Source organism: Danio rerio, chromosome 20 (assembly GCF_052040795.2).
Source record: "Danio rerio strain M-AB ecotype USA chromosome 20, GRCz13ab, whole genome shotgun sequence".
Taxonomy (NCBI): Eukaryota; Metazoa; Chordata; class Actinopteri; order Cypriniformes; family Danionidae; genus Danio; species Danio rerio.
This window is the reverse complement of record NC_141040.1, coordinates 49968105-49991439: the sequence shown is the minus strand read 5'-3', so window position 1 is coordinate 49991439 and position 23335 is coordinate 49968105. Positions and strand designations below refer to the sequence as shown.

The 23335-nt window shown below is 36.3% G+C and overlaps 2 protein-coding genes across 14 annotated transcripts in view; both read left to right on the top strand.

Annotated features, from left to right (window-relative positions):
* fermt1 (FERM domain containing kindlin 1) overlaps positions 1-5989 on the top strand; it is a 211495-nt gene extending 205506 nt beyond the window's left edge. For all 12 annotated transcript variants that reach the window (XR_015518940.1, XR_015518939.1, XM_087298803.1 and 9 more), the window contains 3 exons: positions 93-217; positions 2541-2682; positions 4769-5989. Coding sequence is in view for 10 of the 12 variants with exons in the window: in XM_087298803.1 (XP_087154929.1) it covers positions 93-217; positions 2541-2682; positions 4769-4942 (441 nt within the window). In the remaining 2 variants the exon portion in view is untranslated. The remainder of the gene's footprint in view (positions 1-92; positions 218-2540; positions 2683-4768) is intronic.
* A 3178-nt stretch (positions 5990-9167) lies between these two features.
* Positions 9168-23335, top strand: part of trmt6 (tRNA methyltransferase 6 non-catalytic subunit) — a 20785-nt gene continuing 6617 nt past the window's right edge. Inside the window, exons 1-10 of one of the 2 annotated variants that reach the window (XR_015517809.1) lie at positions 9168-9430; positions 11875-12005; positions 12094-12203; positions 14443-14534; positions 14620-14703; positions 14945-15069; positions 16501-16787; positions 18353-18438; positions 21378-21480; positions 21856-21942. Coding sequence is in view for 1 of the 2 variants with exons in the window: in NM_001037392.3 (NP_001032469.3) it covers positions 9321-9430; positions 11875-12005; positions 12094-12203; positions 14443-14534; positions 14620-14703; positions 14945-15069; positions 16501-16787; positions 18353-18438; positions 21378-21480; positions 21856-21942 (1215 nt within the window). In the remaining variant the exon portion in view is untranslated. 2 annotated transcript variants of the gene reach the window in all.

The following is a 23335-nucleotide window of genomic DNA, read 5'->3' as shown; positions in this document are numbered from 1 at the left end:
ATGCTGAAATGAAATATTGTGCAGCCCTAGTTTTTACATCCACCAGTTTTAATGCACAGGGTTAAACACAATATTCGTTCTTCTCGTTACAGCTGACCACACGAATCTTGGAGGCCCATCACAATATTTCCCAGCTTTCCCTTATGGAGGCTAAAATGCGTTTCATTCAAGCATGGCAGTCTCTGCCCGATTTTGGCATCAAGTACTATATTGTCAGGTAATTTTGCTGAATTGTTTAATTGCTATTGAATATGTAAAGCATTTATAGTTCAAATCAATGGGCTATATGCACAGCAAGTGTTAACCTCCGCTGAGAGGTTAATGTGACTATTTTAATATAATAACATTTCTTTTACAGTAATGTAATATAAATACAAAAGACTTACCGTACACTCACACCGAAAGCGGCGAGAGCGTCCAAGGTCGCTCTGGCCGCCCTGGCGACAACGCTCTCTGCCTTCAGCTCCTGCGGCGAGAGCGTCAAAACTCACTACATTGATCTCGTACTTAAAGGAGCCGTTGCAGCATATCAGTTACATTCCTGCATAAGACATGTTTTTAGCGTGAAAATGTTGCGCACTTCTTATCAAATTCATACAACAATGGAAGATCAAGTTGCATGTGGTGTGGCTTTGCTCTATTTATCCAATATGTGTCCATATGTCTGAAATATCCTGAAGCAGCAGTACTGTTTTGTACTGTCACATCGCGTGAAATTCCCGCTTTTTAAAGATTAATTTATATAACATTAATGAACATCAGTAACTCGCCAGTAACTTATTTAATGCATGTTCCTGTAAGAAAACATTGTAAATAATGGGAAATCCGGCGACCGCAATAATCAAACCCTTGGTAACAACTGTGGTCGGTACCAAAGTTCACAGGTCTGTGTTCCCTGAACTGCTATCAAGCGGTGGACGTCTTCATTCTGATTGCTTGCCGCCGAACCGCGTCATAGCTCATTACCGTAAAATTGACTTAATTTCAACTCTCCTCGACGCTCACGCCGGCGAAGACGCGCCACGCTGCTCCTCGCCGCTTATCGACGCCTATCGCCGCCGGCTCTCATTGAAAATTAATGACTTCCGGCTACTTTGACGCTCTCGCCGCTTTCGGTGTGAACATACGGTTAAGCAGTCATTTAGTTGTTCAAGCGTAATACAAGACAAAAATATTTCCTATAATATTTTTTCTTCTGGGGAAAGTCTTATTTGTTTTATTTCGACTAGAATAAAAGCAGTTTTAATTTCTTTTTTTACAAACATTTTAAGGTCAATATTATTAGTCCCCTTATATACAGTTGAAGTCAGAATCATTAGCCCCCTTTTGATTTTTCTTTTCTTTTTTAAATATTTCCCAAATGATTTTTACAGAGCAAGGAAATTTTCACAGTATGTTTGATAATATTTTTTCTTCTGGAGAAAGTCTTATTTGTTTTATTTCGGCTAGAATAAAAGCAATAATTACCCGTCTTTCGGATGACTGTCTTTTGGATGTGACATTAAACCGAGATCCCGACTCTCTGTGGTCGTTAAAAATCTCAGGATGTCCTTCGAAAAGAAGAGGGGTTTAACCCCGGCACCCTGGCCAAATCTGCCCACTAGCCTTTGTCCATCATGACCTCCCAACCATCCCCATATTCCAATTGGCTTCATCGCTGTCTCCTCTCCACCAATCAGCTGGTGTGGGGTGTGCGGTCTGGCGAAAAATGGCTGCCGTCGCATCATCCAGGTGGATGCTGCACACTGGTGGTGGATGAGGAGATCCCCCCATTGTGTGTAAAGCGCTTTGAGTGCCCAGAAAAGCGCTATATAAATGTAAGGAATTATTATTATTATTATTATTATTATTAATTTTTTTAAAACATTTTTGGGACAAAATTATTAGCCCCTTTAAGCAAATTTTTTTTTTCGATAATCTACAGAACAAACCATCGTTATACAATAACTGGACTAATTACTCTAACCTGCCTAGTTCACCTTATTAAACTAGTTAAGCCTTTTGTGCTGAAACAATCTTCCCAGAACAGAACAGAAATTGGGGAAAAAAATAAACAGGGGCGCTAATAATTCAGGGGCGCTAATAATTCAGGGGGGCTAATAATTCTGACTTCAACTGTATGTATGTATGTATGTATGTATGTATGTATGTATGTATATATATATATATATATATATATATATATATATATATATATATATATATATATATATATATATATATATATTATTTTTATTTATTTATTTTTTTGATTGCTTACAGAACAAACAATCGTTATACAATGACTTGCCTAATTACCCTAACTTGCCTAGTTAACCTTTAAGTCTTTAAATGTCACTTTAAGCTGAATACTAGTATCTTGAAAAAAATATTATGTACCATCATCATGGCAAAGACAAAAGAAATTAGTTAAAACTATAATGTTTAGAAATCTGTTAAACAGAAATTGTGGACAAATATACAGGGGGGTTTATAATTCAGGAGGGCTATGTCCCTTCAGTAATGAAGTGCGATTAAAATGTGTGTTTTGTGTGGCACAGATTCAGAGGAAGCAAGAAAGATGAGCTGTTAGGCATCTCCTACAACAGGTTGATCCGCATCGACATGTCCACTGGTCTACCGGTGACCACCTGGAGGTTCTCCAACATGAAACAGTGGAACGTCAACTGGGAGATTCGACAGGTCTGTCAAGTGCTGCAAACTAGTGCTGTCTTAATACTGCCAGAAATAAGGGCGTAACTTTAGGTGTTGACATAGAATTGAAGCAGATTTAGGTGAAAATACAAACAATTCAAACATACAAATGAAACAAAATTAAAAAAATCTAAAAAAATTACTTTCAGAGGTCGCGTTAGACTTTGTCATTGTCTTTCATTTTGCCGGAGAGGGTTCGTCATAACCTATTATTGACAGTCAATTCATTTGCATATTTTCTAATCGCTTTTTTCATTCATATTTTAACAATGAACTTGCACGACGAGCGTATAGATTATTCATTTATTTATTTGACAAATGAACAATAACTCATATCAGCCTTACCTCATATCTTCCTCCTGCGTCAACCTGAACTGGGTGCTTGCCTGTGCGTAATCAAACGCATCAAGAGAAACTGATGCAGAGGCGGTTTTCATTAAATTCTGTGTCTTTGCCTCAAAAAGTCGACTTCTCGTGACAGTTTTAAATTTGTTCTGGAGGCTGAAGCCGCGTTCTGCTGCCACTCTGGAGAGTCATTGCCAGAGGCAGCTCGGACTCTTCAGACAGACTCGGGCCAGATATGGTTAACAGGAATCGGGCCAGTGCTTTACACTCACATTACAAACCCATGTACGGGAGCGAGCTGTGGGCCATACTCGGCCCGGATATAACACTCGCCGATGCCGAATCGGAGCCAGAGGCGCTGTAGGGCAGCCAAGCTCGGGCCAATTACTACCTGCTATCTGGTTGGCGCCACTTCAGCCAGCGTTATGTAGATAGGAAACATTTCTCCTAGGGAAGTGATCAGAAGTTTGCTGGATTTTCTGAATGTGGGATTTCCCAGTCTTGCAAGCACTTGTTTCACCGGGAAAAATAAAGCAGCACGCGCTCCTTCAGCACCAGGGGCGCGGCTTCACCCCTCTGAGTTTGGTAGTGCATGGTGCTCACAACGCACTCCAAACCACCTGACCTCCTTGTTGCCGCTTGGTTGGCCTGTAACAACAGCTGTCGGCGACTGAGGTTTTTTGTCTGTTTGTTCTTCATCATCCGCTGCATCGCTTCCTCGTTTTTTCACTTTTATTATTAATATCACAACTATTTGGCCAATTAAAGAAGCTTCTCACATTCAGCTGCTGTGAGATTTTTGCAACTGTACCAGAATGAAACTGTAATTAGTTTTTTTTTTGCATATATGGATTTCTTTTAGTTGTTACCAACATCCGGGGGAAATTTCAAGTCAACAACACCTTTATGCTGTTTTAACAGTAGACATGGAACGCACAAGGCACAAATAAATCGTGCTATTCGCACGTAATTAGACGCATGAACATTTTAGGTTTACTCGCTTTATTCGCGCATCAAATTCACTTTAAAATAGATGCGGATTCGAGTCATGGGCAGGGCTTCTGTCTGCCCGGTGACTCTAGTTTCATTGCTAAATGGCTAACATAGATTTTATTGAGAGAATAGCTGTGTTTATGTGCTTTGGGAAGGCTGAAAAACAGCGTAGATTCATTCGGCGCCTTGTCTGAGTCCTTTCAGAGGTGCACCCATCTCTGTAAGCTTATCAACTCCTCCAGAAACTATACCTGGATGATGGAGGCTTTCAGTGGTGCTTCAGACTGAGCCGAGCCCAGTTTGATCAATTATCTAAGAGGATTTCCCCTCGGGACACCAACAAAGACGCTACGTCATAATCACTCCCCTACACGAGCAAGCTCCTAATTGGTTAACACGGTGTCTACGTCTGCTGAAGTTAAGATTTTCCAACTCAAACAGTTTGTGCGTTAAGCACGTCAAATGCTCAAAGCACTCAACTCGCGCCGCCTCAGTCATGTGAAACATGTAGCAGGATGTCTATTCGCATCTTTGCATTGACTTAACATGTAAATTACTCATGCTTGATGCTTCATCCGCGTCTGAGAAAAATGGTGACATGTTAATCGCATTTCCTGCATTTAGAATTTTATTTTCATCTGTCTATACTTTAGAAAATATTACTACAAAACACACTCATACAATGTGTGGCTTCTTCAGATCTGATATTTTGTTGTTGCTGTTGTTTTCATTGCAGGTGACCATTGAGTTTGACCAGAGTGTGTCGATTGCGTTTTCCTGCCAGAGCTGCGACTGTAAGGTGGTTCACGAGTATATCGGAGGATACATTTTCCTCTCGACGCGCTCAAAAGACCAGAATGAAACTCTAGATGAAGAACTCTTCCACAAACTCACAGGAGGACAAGACTGACCTCAGATCAGCATGACCATTTAATATAGTGTTTTTCTTCATCTTTGCCTAAGTCCTTTTGTATTTGTAATAAGGCAAGTTAACACAAAAGAGAACATAACTCCATGTTTGCATCTAAAACAATACATTTGTTGTTCTCTCTTGACATTTTTAGAAGTTGTTGTTGGTGTCTTTAATGTACATAATTTACAACAAAAGTATTGATTGATTGGTTGATTGATTGATTGATTGATTGATTGATTGATTGATTGATTGATTGATTGATTGATTGATTGATTGATTGATTGATTGATTGATTGACTGACTGACTGACTGACTGACTGACTGTATGGTCGATTGGATGACTGGTTGGTTGGTTGATTTATTGATTGATTAGTTGTTTAATTGATTAGTTGGTTGGTTGATTGTTGGTTGATTGATTAAATGATTGATCGATTGACTGGTTAGTTGATTGATTGATTGACTGACTGGTTGATTGATTGGTTGATTGATAAATTGATTGATTGATTGATTGATTAATTGACTGGTTGGTTAGTTGATTGATTGATTTGATTGATTGAGTGACTTAGTAACAGTGTGTGGTTGGTTGGTTGGTTGTTTGATTGATTGATTGATTGATTGATTGATTGATTGATTGATTGATTGATTGATTGATTGATTGATTGATTGATTGATTGATTGATTGATTGATTGATTGATTGATTGATTGATTGATTGATTGATTGGCTGGCTGGCTGGCTGTTTGGTTGGTTGGTTGGTTGGTTGATTGACTGACTGGTTGGTTGATTGACTGACTGGTTGGTTGGTTGATTGATTGACTGACTGGTTGGTTGATTGATTGACTGACTGGTTGATTGAATATAAATGAGTTGCTTGTAGGTTTATTTGAAGTTGTATAGGCCTACAGTACTTTTTATGGTTCAGTTTAAGAAAAAGTTCCTTTTAAAGTTTTTATCTTTATTTTATGTTTATTTTATGCATATTTGTTTTCATTATGTGGATTAGAAAATCTGAAAAATGCCCTAAATAAATCCAAGGTCCAAATGCTTCAAGACTTGTTAGGCTATTTATTTAAAAACATTTCCACATGTAAATCCATCGTTTGTCTTTTTTTTTTAAATCAATCATACACAATAACTTCTGTAACACGACTGTGTCTTCTGTTGATGTTAGTTGATGCAAATGTTTACTAATAATTATTGTAAAATGTTACCTATTGTACATTATTATGCTTCTCCAATTTAATTAGTTACTTTAGTTACTTTTTACATACACAAACATTAAACGTTCTTGAAAAGTTTTTTCTGTTATACCAGTAAAAGTACCCCTTTTTTAAAGCTTTTATCAGTGTCAGGATAATATTGTTTATCATGATAAAAGCTTCAGATATTATTGCAACAAGAAAATCTAACACCGTCACTCATATGCCTAATACACAAAACACATGCATTATTATATTACGCAAATATTAATATTTTAGTAACGTATCAAAATCATGTTTTGGACTTCAAAGTCTGCATAAACCGGAAGCTGCGACTGTTTGTTTTTTGTTTAGTTTTTTTCGAATTGTGACACAGTTACTAAAGAAGCAGACTATTTAATGAGAAAGCAGTGGGCATGGCTTGTTTTTTTCTACTGCGGGTTGATTGGATGTAGTAGCCATTTCTTTTTGAAAGATCAAGAAAAGGGTTTCAGGTTAGTTATTACCTAACAGACTCCTCTTGTTGTTGGCTGCCTCCGAAACTGCCTACTACTCAGTAGGTACCTGATTTGACATTGAATTTACTACTCGGCCGTTAGAAAAGTACGCTCTATACAGTATGAATGTGAGTAGTATGAATGGAACTCGGACGTACTACATCCGCAGTAGTAGGTCATTCGGGTACTTCTCACATACTGTTTTTCAAATTATATGAATTCGGACATACTACTAGGCACACATACTGTTTTTTGGTGGATGGAAGTATGTGATTTCGGATGCAGCTGTTGTCATAGCACTGTCGAAGCTGACAGTCAGAAAGGCATGGTTAAGTAAAGCCACGCCCAATACCTCAGACAGATGTAATCAGAGAATTTATGGGTTCTTTCACATCTGCCTTATTTATTTCTGTTGAATCGCACTAGAGTTTGTTTTCCCACTTGGTGCGGTTCGTTTGGGCAGGTGTGAATGTAGCAATCATACTCGAGTGCGCACCAAGAGCGGACCCAAAAAAATTTATCGAGACTTGCTTGAAGAGGTGGTCTCGGTATGCTTTCAAACCAATCCTGGAGCGGTTCGTTTGTTGTGAGAATATGATCCGAACTAAAACAGACCCAAACGCAATTGCGCCTTTTTGGGCTAATCCAGCTGCCGTATGCCGATGCGCTGTGCATTATGGGATGTTGAGGAAAAACATTTGTTGACAGCGCTTTACCAACAATTTTAAACAGAGAGAGGGAAAAACATTACCTGATGGATCGATGGTAATATTTCCCAAAGATGACCATGTTGCAGTTTAGCTAAATTAATTCACGTCTCCTCCTGAAGTTACGTATAATGCACCTTCGCCGTTTGCTATGCATTAAAACATTGTTTTCCAGTACCAGCCACGCTTCATTCTTGAGTGTATAGATTGTCTAAAGTGATGTAAACAAACTATATAGTATACTATGAGCAGGGATACAATCAGCCAGCGCAGTCGTCTCTCCATAGTAAAAATCGTCATTTTGTATCTGCCGGTTTGTTTACTTGCGGGAGTTCCATTAACATTTTCCTGCACGTAAATTCTGACCAATCGAAAAGCAGTTTAGGAAATACGTTCAATAACATCTGGCCAATGAGTAAGGTGTATTTTGTCAGATGACTGCATTTTGGTTCTTTTCAACAGGTTCTGACCAAAGCAATCAGTGTGGTGTGAAAAGGACGCAAGGATGACAGGAAATGCTACAGTGTATTATTTGTTGCCCTTGGTCCGGACCAAATGAAGCGAACTACAGATGTGAAAGCACCCTTAACTGAAAATAAACAGGAAGTGCATTTTCAGATTTCAATTTAAGATTAGGCGATGCAGTGGCGCAGTAGTGCTGTCGCCTCACAGCAAGAAGGTCGCTGGTTCGAACCTCGGCTCAGTTGGCGTTTCAGTGTGGAGTTTGCATGTTCTCCCTGCGTTCGTGTGGGTTTCCTCCGGGTGCTCCGGTTTCCCCCACAGTCCAAAGATGTGGTACAGGTGAATTGGGTACTCTAAATTGTCCGCGGTGTATGAGAGTGTGTGTGTGTGTGTGTGTGTGTGTGTGTGTGTGTGTGTGTGTGTGTGTGTGTGTGTGTGTACGAATGTTTCCCAGAGATGGGTGGCGGCTGGAAGGGCTGAGCAAAAACGTGCTGGATAAAGGCTGATTTATACTTCTGCGTCAAACACCGGCGTATGCTACGGCGCTGACGTTACTGACGTGCACCTCTCAAAAAATGTAACTACACGTCGCAACGACGCGTAGCGCAAGCTCTGTGATTGGTCGGCTTAGTAGCACTGACGAGTCTGGGCGGGACCGAGAGCCGCGCGAATGGCGCGACGCCGCGCAAGTGATTGTTTACAAGTGTGAAGTACCGTGAAGGAGCTCCGGATGGAAGGTCTTGTTTTGTGTTTACCTCATAGTTAAAGTTGTTGCACGTCCGCCGGTTCCTGCCTCAAAATGAGCGAGTTTGAGCCACTTGTACATCCCGGAAGTGTTCAGGAAAAGCAAAAAAGTAGCGAAGAAACTCGACACAGAGGAACATTAACACCTCACTGCCAACTAGCGTTTCGGAAGTGTTAATGCAGACCGACAGAGACAGCGCGCAGAAGTATAAATGCACAGCTACGCACGTTGCATGCGCCGTGGGTTAGGCCGGTGACCTGACGCAGAAGTATAAATCAGGCTTAAGTTGGCGGTTCATTCCGCTGTGGCCAAGAAAATAAATGAATGAATTTAAGTTTACACGGCCAAACATTTTATATTTCTTAATGACACAGTATGTTTAGCTCGTTTTCATGTGTACTTTAAGTTTGGGCAAACTCTTACTACAGATATTATATGATACGATGATGAAATTATTTAGAACATGCTGGTCTTTTTTATATTTATTTAATCTTTGTATAAAGCTAAGATGCATTCACTTCAATAAATATGAGATTTATTTTTTTATCTGTGACTCAACCAGTCAGCCTGTCATCAGTTCTCTAAATCTATGCTCGATTAGTCGGCCTCTCCAAACAGGAAGTGACCGAACACACGTGCGGTCGGAAAGCAGGAGCATCGCTTGAATGAGCCAATGTTTGGTGTGTAATCATTGATATTACGACTTTACTTTTGGGTTTGTTAAAGTATATTTCTACGCATCTTCCGGACGGTCTCAATCCAATAAATGGCGGAGTGTGTGAATGACAGCGATGAAGACAGCAGAATCGCATACGGAGACTATGTAGTGCTGAAGAGAGGAGAAGTCTTTAAATCTGTCCAGGTGGAGAATAAAAAGTGAGTTGAATAACTAAATATTGTTTTATTAAATGCCATTTTATAATGCGTATTTTGCACTGGAAAGCCTGAGGTTTAGTATACAGTGGTATCTAAAATCGGACAGCACATTACACTGGGGTAAAGTTGGTTTTATTTTCGAACATTCGGACTTCTTAATAATATAAGTTCAGAAAAGTATTGTTTGCAAATTGTAAATATGGAAATCTTATTAGCAGCCAATGACTATCAAAATACAGCATTATCACGGGCAATTAAATAATGCTAATAGTCATACTTGCATGTGATTTCAGACCGAATATTCTGAGTACCATGGTAAACATTGCAGGGCTTGTTACCTAAAATGAAAGAAGTACACTTTAAAACATTTAACGACATGTATCCATGCAATGGGTTTCTTAGAATACGATTTAAAGTAAACAGTAATGTTTGTTGTAATGTAATGCAGTTTTCTGCTTGAAAGATTTTGAATCTTAGGAATATCTACTTTAAAGGTGTACTATTGTCAAAATTATTGGGACAGATTATGTGGAGTGGTTGATAACAAAAAGTGTAATACCTGCTTTTGATTTGATTTATTTATTTTCGAACAAAAACATACATAAAATATCATAAAGGAAAAATAAATTTCAACATGGTCAAAAATTGAGTGGGATAAAGCACAAGCTTATTATTTTCCCCACCCCATTACCACATACATCATTCATCCATTACTTAAACTTATTTCTTCTTATACTCATCTCTTCTTTTTCATTAAACATATTTTATCTTTTTGGTATTTTTGACATATTATATGTTTGATTTCAATTGTACCTTTACATTTTGTAACAAAGACCCAGAAGGAAAATAAAACAAAACACAGTACTGCAAATAACCATTAATTAAAATTAATCATACCTTTCTCGTTTTCTCATTTTTCAATCACCTTCATCATTATATTCCTTTAATAATACATATTTATACTACTTTTTAAACTGATTATTATCCTGACATTGTTTGAGACTCTGATCTAGGCTGTTCCATAGTTTGGAATGCCTGTTTGTTTTTAGAAGGTTAAATAAAAATGTAAGGAGCATGTCACAATTCATCACTGAAATTTTTATTAATATTTTATTGTATATTTTTATTTTTACATATTGTAATCTTTGTAAAATACTTAACGACAATTTATTAAAACAAAAACAACAAAAAAAGTCACTGAACGAATATGCAAATATATAACAAACTGTACCTCAACACAGGGTTTCTGTGGGTCTTTAAATTACTTGACTCCTCTATTTAGGCCTTTAAAAAGTTTTAAATAAGAATAGTTAGTCTTAATTTCGTACATTTATGGTATTAGATGTTGATGTATAAGTATCTTTAGTATTTTTGTTTAGGGGCAGAGTTAATAAAAAAAGGTTTTATATATATATATATATATATATATATATATATATATATATATATATATATATATATATATATATATATATATATATATATATATATATATATATATATATATATATATATATATATTTTTTTTTTTTTTTTTTTATGTATGTATGTATTTTTTATTAGTGTTGCCGATACAACTCTTCTGTTCCCTACAAATTTAAATATTAAAACAAACATATTTTGTTCCCGTCAAATTACATTTATTTTTTTCATGTGGTCTGAAAGGGGGTCTTAAAGTCTTTCATTTATCTTGTTTAAAAACTATTTTAAACTTGTATTTGGCTTTCGTTTTATATACATTTTTTTAAGTGTTTCAATGATTTTGGTATTTAAATAATATAATAATATAATGATAATATAGTGTGTGTGTGAATGCATTTATTTTTATTTACATCACATTGAGTATGTCGATGTTCATTTTGAAATTCAGTTTTGCCAATTAATGAATCTTGAAATAAAATCAGTCAACATTTGAAACCTACATTTGGGAGCTTGTGGAGTAAGTGGAGGCATTCTGTGCTTTTTTTATTTCATTATTTAATTAATTGTGATTTAACCTGTAGAATTGTTTTAATATGTATTTTAAATACATTTAGGGAGATTTTTAACATTCTGTCCAGGGACTACAGATAAAAAAATGTTCTGCTACATTTACAGATATGTTTTATTAATGTACAACATCCCTGTCAACTACACAAATAAAATATGCAGATTCTTCATAGCTGCTAGTTTTGTCTTTCACTGATTTGTTTTGTAGTCTTATTCATGATGTTTTATTATTTATGAAATGTTAAATCTAAGAAGCATTATTAATCAAACAATTTAGATGTTAATTAAAATCTGCTCTTTTTCTGTATCATTAATCTGTTAATGGAAAACAAGACAAATACTAAGCGATGGTCAATTTCTTTTCTTTTTTTTCTTTTTTTTCAGCTATTTAAGTGTGTGTGTGTGTGTGTGTGCTCACCTCACTAGCTTTGATTTTGGTATTCTGTGTGTTGTAGGAAAGTGATTTTTGAGAAGCAGTGGTTTTTCATGGACAATGCTGTCGGTCAGCTGTATGGGACCATGTTTGAGATCGTAGCCGGCGGTTCACTGAAACACAAGCCTGTAAAACGTGCTGGAGACTCGTTAGGTATTCAACATATGCATTTGTTTTGTTATTATATATGTTTTAATATTTCATGTTAAGATGAGATTGTGTGTGTTTTTCTCTGTCACAGATTCTAAAGAAGCAGGCCAGGATAACAGGCATATAGTGGATGATGGCAGATCTCAGAAACTCACCAGAGATGATATCGAAACGCTGAAAGAGCAGGGGCTAAAGGGACAGGTATGTACTCCAGTAAAACCTTTACATTAATCCTTGTGTGCTGCTGTTGGGGATTTTTTTCATCCACTCTGGGTTGAATTTGAGGCCACAACGTTTTCTGTGTTTCAGCGAATGGAATGAGTTTCAGTGACATCTTATTTTGACACATATTTTGGAAAATGCTTTGGAATTTTTCAAAAACTCAACACTATACTATGGGCAAATTGACTACTCTTTCGTTATGTTCGGGATTGTTTTTGTCTCATTGACTTCTATTATGATGACTTTTTTTTTATTGCAAAGTCATTACAGCATGTAATCATGCTTTCTTGATTGTGGGTGATTTTTTTTTTTTTACCTGTTTCAATAAGGTAAAATCTGTCATATTTATTGTTAATTATGAGTTGCAGTGCAAAAAAGCTTAGTTTCTGGGTTTTATATGTGGTGTGTGTGTGTGAGAGAGACTTTTGCACATTTATCTTGATCTCTGAGAAAATCAAAATAAGCAGCTGAGCTCACAGAACATAGTAAACGTAGTGAGTGTATTTTTGCACACACACACACACACACACACACACACACACACACACACACACACACCCACACACACACACACACACACACACACACACTATAATCCGCTGTTTTACTCTAAAGAACTCCATATAAAAGCCAGAAACTTTTTAATCTAAAGGGTTAATGGTGCTATCTGATGATCAACAGTAAAAATGACACATTTTACCTCTTCCCAACAGGAAAAACCAGCAACAATCAAGAATGCATGATTATATGCTGTCATGGCTTTCCAATCAAAAGTGTGGTTATGATGGAAGTCAATGGGGCAAAAACATGAATCGTGCTTTTATGGTGTTACACAGATCGCCCCCCAGTGGAGAACCGTAAAATTTTCTAAACGTTTCGAAACCGCAATGACATAACAAAAGGTGCATTCCACTTCATACAGCGATGCGCAGATCAATCGAAATCTTAAAGCGCTGCATTCCGGTTTGAAATTTTGTCCAGATTGACACTGCGCAGACGCCGCGCGACTGTTACATGTATAAATGCTTTCATTATCCAAAATTATCTTAATCATAGTTTAAGACTCAATCAAAACACCTTATTTTGGGTTTTACACTAATATATATCGGAAAGTTTTATATCTATAAATGTAAATAAATGTAAACCTATTTTTAGCATAATCAAACAAGAAAAATTTGCCTAAAGAGGGATGTTTAAACTTCTAGAATTGTGCTTATTGCTTTGTATTTAATAGGCCTGTGTATATTACCCTCTCGTTTCCCAATATTTCTCTCATGCGGTTTTTATATATTTAATTCATAATTCCCTTATTGTTTAAAAATGGACTAGTTTGTAGAGACTATTCTGTTGTATTTGTGGTGTAAATCTTTTGTTGTTACAAATAAACAAATCATGATGACGCCATGTGATCGGTCATCTTGGCTGCCGCATCTATGAGCCCCGAAGTGTCCGGCTTGACGCCTCCGTTTTCAACTCTTTCTAATCTCGTTGATCACCGGCTGCAGCCATGGTTCAAGTTGAACGCACCTATAGTTTAATTTACCCAAACCACGAATTTGATACTAAATATTTATAATTGTTTTGAGGCTTCATAGTGTAGTGGTTTGGAATCAGCCATCACTAGTTTTAGGCAGGGGTTTTTTTTTCTGCAGAATTGGGCTGCTGTTAACCACTTGCAACCAGTTATTTTTCTAATTCTGCAGTTTAAAGCTTTGACATATTTCATCTGTTATATTTATAAGGTTGTGTTAAAAATATTTTACTTCACTACATTTATATTTAACCAATGATAAACTCTACTAGCATGATGCAACTTTGAGTTGCGAAAGACTACATAAACTAGTATACACTTATTTTCAAAGAAGAAACCATGTATGATGCACACAGTAATGCAAAATATGTATTTTATGAATGTGTGGTGGCATATATTTTAGTGTTTTGATATTATTGGGCTAGTTTTGAGTGGTCATTAGTTAACTTGTGAAAATCTGGCCACCCTGCACTTATTACAACTTTGTTTTTTTGTCCTCTTAAAATGTTGGCTACTGCATGTCAATCAACTGACTTTAATGCAAATTGTGCTTGTAACTGAATCGTTTACTAGTCAAGGATTGTTGGTTAGAGGAAAAGAAAACACTGTCATTTGTGCTTTTCTAAAAATGTTTTTAGGTGTTTTTGATGTGTTTAGTGGGTTATTTAACTGCCATTTTTGTTTCAGGAAATTGTTCAGCAGCTTATAGACAACAGCACAACATTCAAGGACAAAACTGAGTTTGCTCAGGAGAAATACATCAAGAAGAAAAAGAAAAAGTGTGTTCAAACATTTGTATTTCATATCTTAATAATCTCTTGTACAATATAAACCATAATAATGGTTTTGGCTTTATGTTTTCAGGTACGAAAGTGATATAACGGTCTTAAAACCCTCCACTCGTCTTCTGGCGATGATGTACCACGGCAGAGAGCCTGGAAAAATATGGTAGGCGATCTAGAAAACATGAAATTGTTATCATTTACTCATCATTGACTTATTTTATTTTTTTGATTTCGGGAAGTTTTCTAAAATGACCTCCCAGTAACCACTTATCTAAAAATGAAATGGGGCCTGACATGGTTGACAGCTCTTATGTACTATCACCGTTTTAGCTGGCCTGTTTGTAACGCTGTATAAGATGTCCTTCAGAACATTTGACTGTGTTAAATATTTCTGCTTCCTCTAGTCATCTGCGATACGACACGTTGGCTCAGATGTTGACTCTGGGTAACATCCACGCCGGCAGTAAAATCATAGTGTTTGAGACGTGTGCTGGACTGGTGTTGGGCTCAGTCATGGAGAGAATGGGAGGTAATAACATCAGTTTTACCTTTCTGCAATGTTAAATCTACAGAATGCATTTATAATCCTTTCTAAATGTTGAATAAACCTTTGAGAAAGGGTTAGGGCACTCGTTTGATCAATAGAGATTAGGCATGGGCGACATGGTGGCTCAGTGTTAAGCACTGTCGCCTCAGCAAGAAGGTCGCTGGGTCGTGTCCCAGCTTGGTCAGTTGGCAGTTCTCTGTGGAGTTTGCATGTTCTCCCTGTGTTGGCATGGGTTTCCTGTGGTGCTCCGGTTTCCCCACAGTCCAAAGACGTGCTATAGGTGAATTGAATAAACTAAATTGGTCATAGTGCTGGATAAGTTGGCGATTCATTCCGCTGTGGCCACCCCTGATAAATAAAGTGACTAAACCAAAGGAAAGTGAACGAATTAAGATTGGTCATGTGTTTATTATTATTATTATTATTATTAAATGATTAAATCTTCTGGTGCGAGGCAGTGGCGCAGTAGGTAGTGCTGTCGCCTCACAGCAAGAAGGTCGCTGGTTCGAACCTCGGCTCAGTTGATGTTTCTGTGTGGAGTTTGCATGTTCTCCCTGCGTTCGCATGGTTTTCCTCCGGGTGCTCCGGTTTCCCCCACAGTCCAAAGACATGCGGCACAGGCGAATTGGGTTGGCTAAATTGTCCGTAGTTCTTGAGTGTGTGTGTGAATGAGTGTGTGGATGTTTCCTAGAGATGAGTTGCGGCTGGAAGTGCAGCCGCTGCGTAAAAACTTCCTGGATAAGTTGGCGGTTCATTCCGCTGTGGCGACCCCGGATTAATAAAGGGACTAAGCCGACAAAAAAATGAATGAATGAATGAATTAAATCTTCTTAAGAAACTCTAAAAATACTGAAGCATTCTTGAAATTTTTTTAAATGTGTGTGTTTTTAATTGTTTTTTTTTTCTATTTAATTAAAATGTCATTTTTTTTTGTTTTTTTTTGTACAGCATGTGACTGAGAAATGCAAACGTAATCTTAAACAAATTCATGCTCATGGTTGTTGCTAGGCCTATTTTAGGGGGGCTGTAGCCTATAAAGCATATTTTATACTTTTTTTTCCCATTTTCTTTTAGAAGTTTTGTCACAACAACAGTGCATAACAAAAAAAACAACAAAAAAAAAAAACCTACAAATGAATATGAATATATTTATATATATTTATTTATTTATTTATTTATTTATATAATACTAATAAAAAAATGCCAGGCTATTACAAATGATGGTAATTCCCAAGATTTAAAACGCCAAGGAGAAAGATAAAGACAACAAAAGTGGGATTGACAGCAAATCACAGCTTCACAAATATGTCCATATGTCCAAGCATATTTTATACATTAGGCATATTTTCGATTCGCAGTTTGATTTGTGTGTAATTTAAAGGCTAATGTAATTGCACCGTATGTGTTTGTCAGGCTTTGGTTCGGTGATTCAGATGTTTCCCGGCGGAGGACCGACGAGAGCTGGCATGGAGAGCTTCGGCTTCCCCTCACACTTCCACCAGACGCTGCACGAGTTTCCTTTATGCAAAGTGAACGCTGTGCTGGCGGGAAAGCTGGACCTGTCGGAGAAAGACACCGAAAACAGTCGATCTGAGGAAACAGCAGCTGAGAAAAACTCTGAGGCTCAGAGTATGGAGATTAGCCTCGACCCACAAGAACAGATGAGGATAGCTGAGAGAGACAGACTCCGAGAACTCAGGGTGAGAGATTTTTACCAATACTATTATTATTATTAATATTTATTTATTTATTTAAAGTACATAACATTAAGCATTCATTCTTGTTCAATAAATAATTGAATTCTTATTAAGAGACTTTGAAACAACATTGAATATTTTTTGGAAATGTTATTTTTCTGTGGCTGTCTACAAACTGTCTACATTTCTTTATTTGTCTGTATTTTTTAAAATGTGGCTTTTTATTTTATTTTATTTTGTAAACATGACAAGCAATGACTCCATGAGCTGAAGGTGAGACAGAGGAGGTGCCTCTAGTTTAGATATAGCATGAGAAGCTGAGTGTTTGGTATTATTATCAATATTATTAAGCAAATAACTTTCTTATTTTTATTATTAAATAAATAAATAGATTTTATTATTAAGAGACTTTAACAACATTGAAACTTTCTTTAAAAATAGATTTTTATGTGGCGTTGACACCTATATTATGAAACATGACAAGCAATGACTCCCGAGAACTGAGGGTGAGCGAATTCAGATATGGCATCATGAGTTTTTTTGTGTTTAATAATAAGAATAATTATTACTTTTATTATTAAGCAAATGTCTTTCTTGTTTTTTATTATTATTATTATTAAATCAAACTTTAACTTTCTTGATAACTTTCTTTTTCTGTGAGAGATGAGAGAATTCAGATATGGTGTCATGAATTTTACGAGTTTATTAATTATTATTATGATATTGTTTTTATTATTATTAAATAAATAAACATTTTAAACTTAAACGACATTTTTTTAGAAAACTTTTTTCTGCAGTCTACATTTTTTATGTGGCTTTTATTTAATTTCAATTTTTTTATTTTTCCCCAGAGCAAACTTTCCATTTTTAAAATGTGAATTAAGCAGTAGTTATATTTAATTTCATAACTTAGATTAATATCCACAATTAATTATTGTTTCAATATTGCAAATATTAACTTTCAAATTTAAAACGTATGATTTAAAACAACATTTTAAAGTATACGTCTAATTTAAATGATGGTAAATATTATTTAATCGTGATCATTATTATGATTATGCAAAATGTTGTCCTTTTTAAATAATAAGATACTACATACATCTTTTTTTTTTTTTTTTTTTTTTTCAAAACGGCTTAACCAAAAGCAAATATAGAGATGTTTTCAAATAACAACAATTTTTTAAAGGTGTATTATAATTGGTAAAGTCTTTAAACTTAGAATCATTACAAAATGATTTCCTATTTGGAATACTTTTGTCACATGTTAAATAATCAAGACAAAAGGATCCAAATGCAAGTTAGAGTTTACTAATGTCATAAAGGTGAACACAAGGAAATAGAGCGAGTAGCGTGGGGGAAGATTTAGACCAGGGCTATTCAATTAGTTTGTCATGGGGGCCGGTTCATGAAACGCATTCCAAATATATTGTATTTTAAAACAACTGCATTGTCCAATTAACTTTTTTTTGTTTACAAACATTCAAAATGTTGTATTTCGAACAGCAAAAGCAGTGCATTGCTGCAGTCTTTTAAGAGTTTTAAGTCTAACTCATGCTCTTAACTTTCAGGCTCAAGAGAAGAAAGTGAAGATGGAGGAGAAGAGGAAGAAGCTGGCGTCAGCTGCTGCTCTGCTGCAGGACAGAAATGCAGATGGGTACGCTTTATATTCTCTTCTCGTTTAGTTGCAAGAAAATTTTAACATATTAATAGACATTTACTGTTGAAGTCAGAATTATTAGTCCCCCTTAATTATTAGCTTCCCTGTACTTTTTTCCCCAATTTCTGTTTAATGGAGAGAAGAGTCAACACATTTCTATACATAATAGTTTGAATAACTCATTTCTAATAACTCATTTATTTTACCTTTGCCATGATGACAGTAAATAATATTTGACTAGATTTTTTCAAGACACTTTTATACAGCTTAAAGTGACATTGAAAGGCTTAACTAGGTTAAGGTAGTAGTAAAGGTAGTAAAAGGTAGTAAATGAAATTAGCCACAATTAAGGGCATTAAAAAGTATTAAAAAGTAATAACGTCATCTGACGAGGTATTACATTTTTGATACAATTCCAGTTTGTGTTAGGTGCAGACCTTTATTCTAAATTTTGCGTGGATTTATTTATATGTTGAGAGTAGGACCTGAGCGCTGTCATGTGAGGTGGTATTCGCGTGCGCGTGCTGAAACAAACTGGGTACCCGGCTGGCTTGCTGCCAACCATACAGGCGAGCTCGCTTTCGTTCAAGAATTAAATTAAAACATGGGGAAATGTACGTTTTCGGACCTCTGGCTGGAAGACTCAAGATTTAAAGACTGGCCTAGGCCTGTAGCTTGCAACAGCCGCGAGGCTTATAACCACATCTGCAAAAAGACGATTATATTGACACTATATTGGTTCAGCTGTCAATCATTCAAGGCTTTCCGCTGTCAGATGACGGGGTGCTTTTGTGATCAAGGGAAATGCAAACGGCTGAAGAGTGAAAAGTACACAGGTTTGCAAATCCCACCTAAAGTAAGAAACAATGGCACAGATGAAAGCGATTCTGTTTTGAATGTTGATCCGCCAGCCGAGATCATTGAAGTGTTTTTGGAGGAGGTGCCCGAATCTCGATGTGTTGCATTCACTCCATGTTCAACGCAAATGTCTGCTAAATGTAAAATCTAACACTGTACACACCATCGCCAAAGAAGCTCACCTTTACTAATTTTAAACAGCAACTGCGGCTCATGACAAAGAACTGTATTGCGCAGATGGTCATCGCGAGAATCCAGCTCTGCCTGCTCATATATTGGGTCGGCTGATTCACCTGCTTTTTTCACAAACACAGAAAAATGAAGATCAGCTCATAACGAGACTGAGCATTTACAATGACACAACCCAAACCAAAACCTTTAAAGAGTGAAGGAAGTGAGACTTTTCTTACTTTCTTTTGTCATTTTTTCTTGAGGTGTATATTATTTTTTTATTTAATTACTGATCAGTACTTTGCAGCTTTTAGCCTTGAATTGGATTTTTTGTTATATTTTTTAGTTAGATTTGTAGCATAAATATTATTTATTAGATTGACATCCATATAAAAACAATAGTGCATAATAAATATTTCTTACTGCAGTGCTTCATTTTTGTTTGATGCAAACCATAAATTAATTTGTCAAAACGTAACAGTCTGACTTTTTGTAGCACATAACTTGCATTCAAGCACATTCAAGGCAGCATGATCGTGAGCAATGTAATTCATTATTGAGATCATCGTTATCATTAATATTTTGTCATTATAATTATTAGACATTCATTTTAGAATTATTGCACAAATATTAGTAAGTCATCGCAGCATTAGTTAGATAGTTGTTTCTGGGTTTTTTTTTTGTCCTAATTCATTGTTGTTTTCAATTACAGTAAATCCCTTAATATACAATTTGCAGTGGTGCTTATTCATTAATGGTGGGTGTTCCTACTTTGTTTCTGGTGCCCCTAAATATTTGAAGTTGGGAGCACCGGTGCTACCAAGTAAAAAAAAAAAGTTCATTTCGAGCCCTGACACACAGAATCTATCGGCACAGTTCAGCACGGTTGTCTAACTATGCCAAGAATTCCGGGCCGAGAAGGGTTTGTAATCGTGCCGCGCCGCTCCAGGCTCAGTGAAGAAACAACCGTACCGAAATATTCTTAGAAGAGCGACTATTATCATTGATGACATTGATTAAAAACTATGGACAAAGGCCCATTGTGACAGCTTGATTAATTCCTCTGCTTTACTTAAATATATATGTTATCCGCAATATGTTATATCATTTGAAAAGATATTTAATTTATGCCACTACAGTTGCAGCTCGTGCAAGTCGTGTTGGTATTGATTTTTATTTTTTTTTTTTTTGAAGGTATAAAAAAAGGTATTAAATTCAACTTAAGAAGTTCTGTATATACCCTGTTACAAGATGTCAAACAATTCTTGGATGACTCTAGTGTGTGTATATGAAGTTTCTGCTCAAAATACCTGGCTAATAATGTTTTATAACGCTTTTAAACTCTCCCTTTTGGGATTCAGGTTGTGCTTTTTTGATGACTCTTGCTTTAAAATTAAATGAGATTTTTTTTTTTATTCCTCGACATTAAAATAGGAATAGGATGATGACTGCTTTTAAGACATACCACAGTTTGGAAAAGTCATTTCAAAAACATTTTCTGCTATAACGTTCCTAAGTTATCAAAATAAATCTCAAAATAAAAATGATTGTGTTGAATGGGGGTGAGGAAGTTTTTGTGTTTTACCCAGACATTTAAAAATATTATATTTTAGTGCAGTAATCACAACTTTGAAACCGTGATATTTTTATCCACATTTATCGTACTGTCAGACTCTTATACTGGCCCATGCCTACGTTAAAATAGAATCCAAATCCCAGCAGTTTTTAAAGCTCAATGTGACTCAGCGGTGTGGTTTTTCCCCACCCACTGATTTAAATAACATAAATCTTCCTGTATCTTGTTTTGCATGTTTTTATAGCGATTTTTTTTTTTTTTTTTTTTTTTTTTTTTTTTTTTTTTTTCTCCTAGTTAATGTGGTAAAAGCTGACTGTACTGTTTGTTTCAGGTTGGTTATTGCCAGTCGGTTTCATCCGTGTCCGGTATTAATGGGTCTGCTCAAATTTGTAGCTCCATCACGGCCGTTTGTAGTCTACTGCCAGTACAGAGAGGTAAATCTGACTCCAGTGTTGTGAAGTAATAATATGTATGATGCTTTAGTAATCCTTGTTGCAGAATGCAAACCTTTTTTTTTATTTGGGAGATATACACAATTACAGAAATGTAAATATATAAAGATCCTCCTCATTTTACTTATGCATACAAAATTAAACTGAATATTTCTTTCTATGATTATCGAATATGATTATTCACATATAGATATAGCAGAATATTATGGCTGACATAGAGTTTGAGAGTAACTTTCCCGCTCCAAAAATAGCAAATAAGGGTGTTCTGTAACTTTAAGGAGATTTGCATATTCACTTGAGTCAGGCTTTGAAAACTGCTTCTTTAACTGTTTACTATTTTAATTTGTATGGATGCAGCCGCTGATCGAGTGCTACAATAAGCTCCGGGAACAAGGAGGAGTAATCAATCTCAGACTAACTGATTCCTGGCTCAGGCATTATCAGGTAAGTACTCACTGTAAACTTGTTTTGTTGTTGTTGTTTTAAGTTTCTTTAGACTTTAGTTCAGAGCTCTGTCATGCAAAGCTTCTATAGAAAGTTTTTTTACTGTATAATGCAGAATATCATCATTTTGGATGAATAAATCTAAAGTTGAACCTTACACCTAAACCAGGGGTCTCAAACTCAGATTGGCGGGGAGGGGGGGGGGTCATTTCAGTGACTGACATCTCATAGGAGAGCCGTTTTAAAATTCAAGCACAAGAAAAAAAGGGGAAATCTGACATAATTGATGCATCTTAGGACAACAGACATGAGATTTATATTTCAAGCATTACCTGTCACCAGTGATAATGCAAATCAATTCAATTCATCTTTATTTGTATAGCACTTTTACAATGGAGATTGTGTCAAAGCAGCTTCACATAGAAGATTATAGTGAATTGAAACCGTGTCAGTTTAGTTTTCAGAGTTTAAGTTCAGTTTAGATTAGCTCAGTTCAGTTCAATGTGTCTTAATATTCACTGCTGGGAGTCCAAACACTAAAGAGTAATCCATCGATGCACAGCTCTACAAGTCCCGAACTATGCAAGCCAAGCCAAAAAAACTTCACCAATGGGCGAAAGTGAAGGAAAAAACCTCGGGAGAAACCTGGTTTAGTTAGCACGACTATTTCTCATATGGCAAATGTCTTTTGGAGAGTTGCAGTCTATGCGCTGGAAGGTGGAGAACGCAGGAAGTCAACGATACTCGGCGGTCCCTGAAGGAATCAGTCTCATGCTTTCCACTCCTCCATGACCACCACTGCAGCTGCTACTGCCTGTTCCCGGAATGTGAAAACCTTGGGATCATTTCTTCACTGGTCTTGGATCACTTCATTGGCACTGCATAATCTATGAGGGCCTTGTGATGAGTTAGTTTAGGTGGAAATAGAAAATAAGAAAATAATTAGCGTAGCTGCTGTTCATAGGGTTTATAAACGAGATGCAGAAACCTGCGTGGAGCACATTCATGTATCATACCGCTATGTGATGCACGGAGTGTATGCTTTGCTAAAAAGATAGGTCTTTAATCTAGTTTTGAACTGCGAGAGTGTGTCTGAGCCTCGGATATTATCAGGAAGGCTATTCCAGAGTTTAGGAGCCATAAATGAGAAGGCTCGACCTCCTTTACTCGACTTTGCTATTCTAGGTACTACCAGAAGCTGAGTTTTGAGATCTTAAAAAGTGGGTTGGATTGTTGTGAGACAGAAGGTTGGTTAGATAAACAGGAGCTAGATTATTTGAAGCTTTATAGGTAAGAAGCAATATTTTAAATTCAATACGAAACTAAACAGGCAGCCAGTGTCAGGAGGATAAAATTGGGGTGATAAGATCATTTCTTTGACCTGGTAAGAACT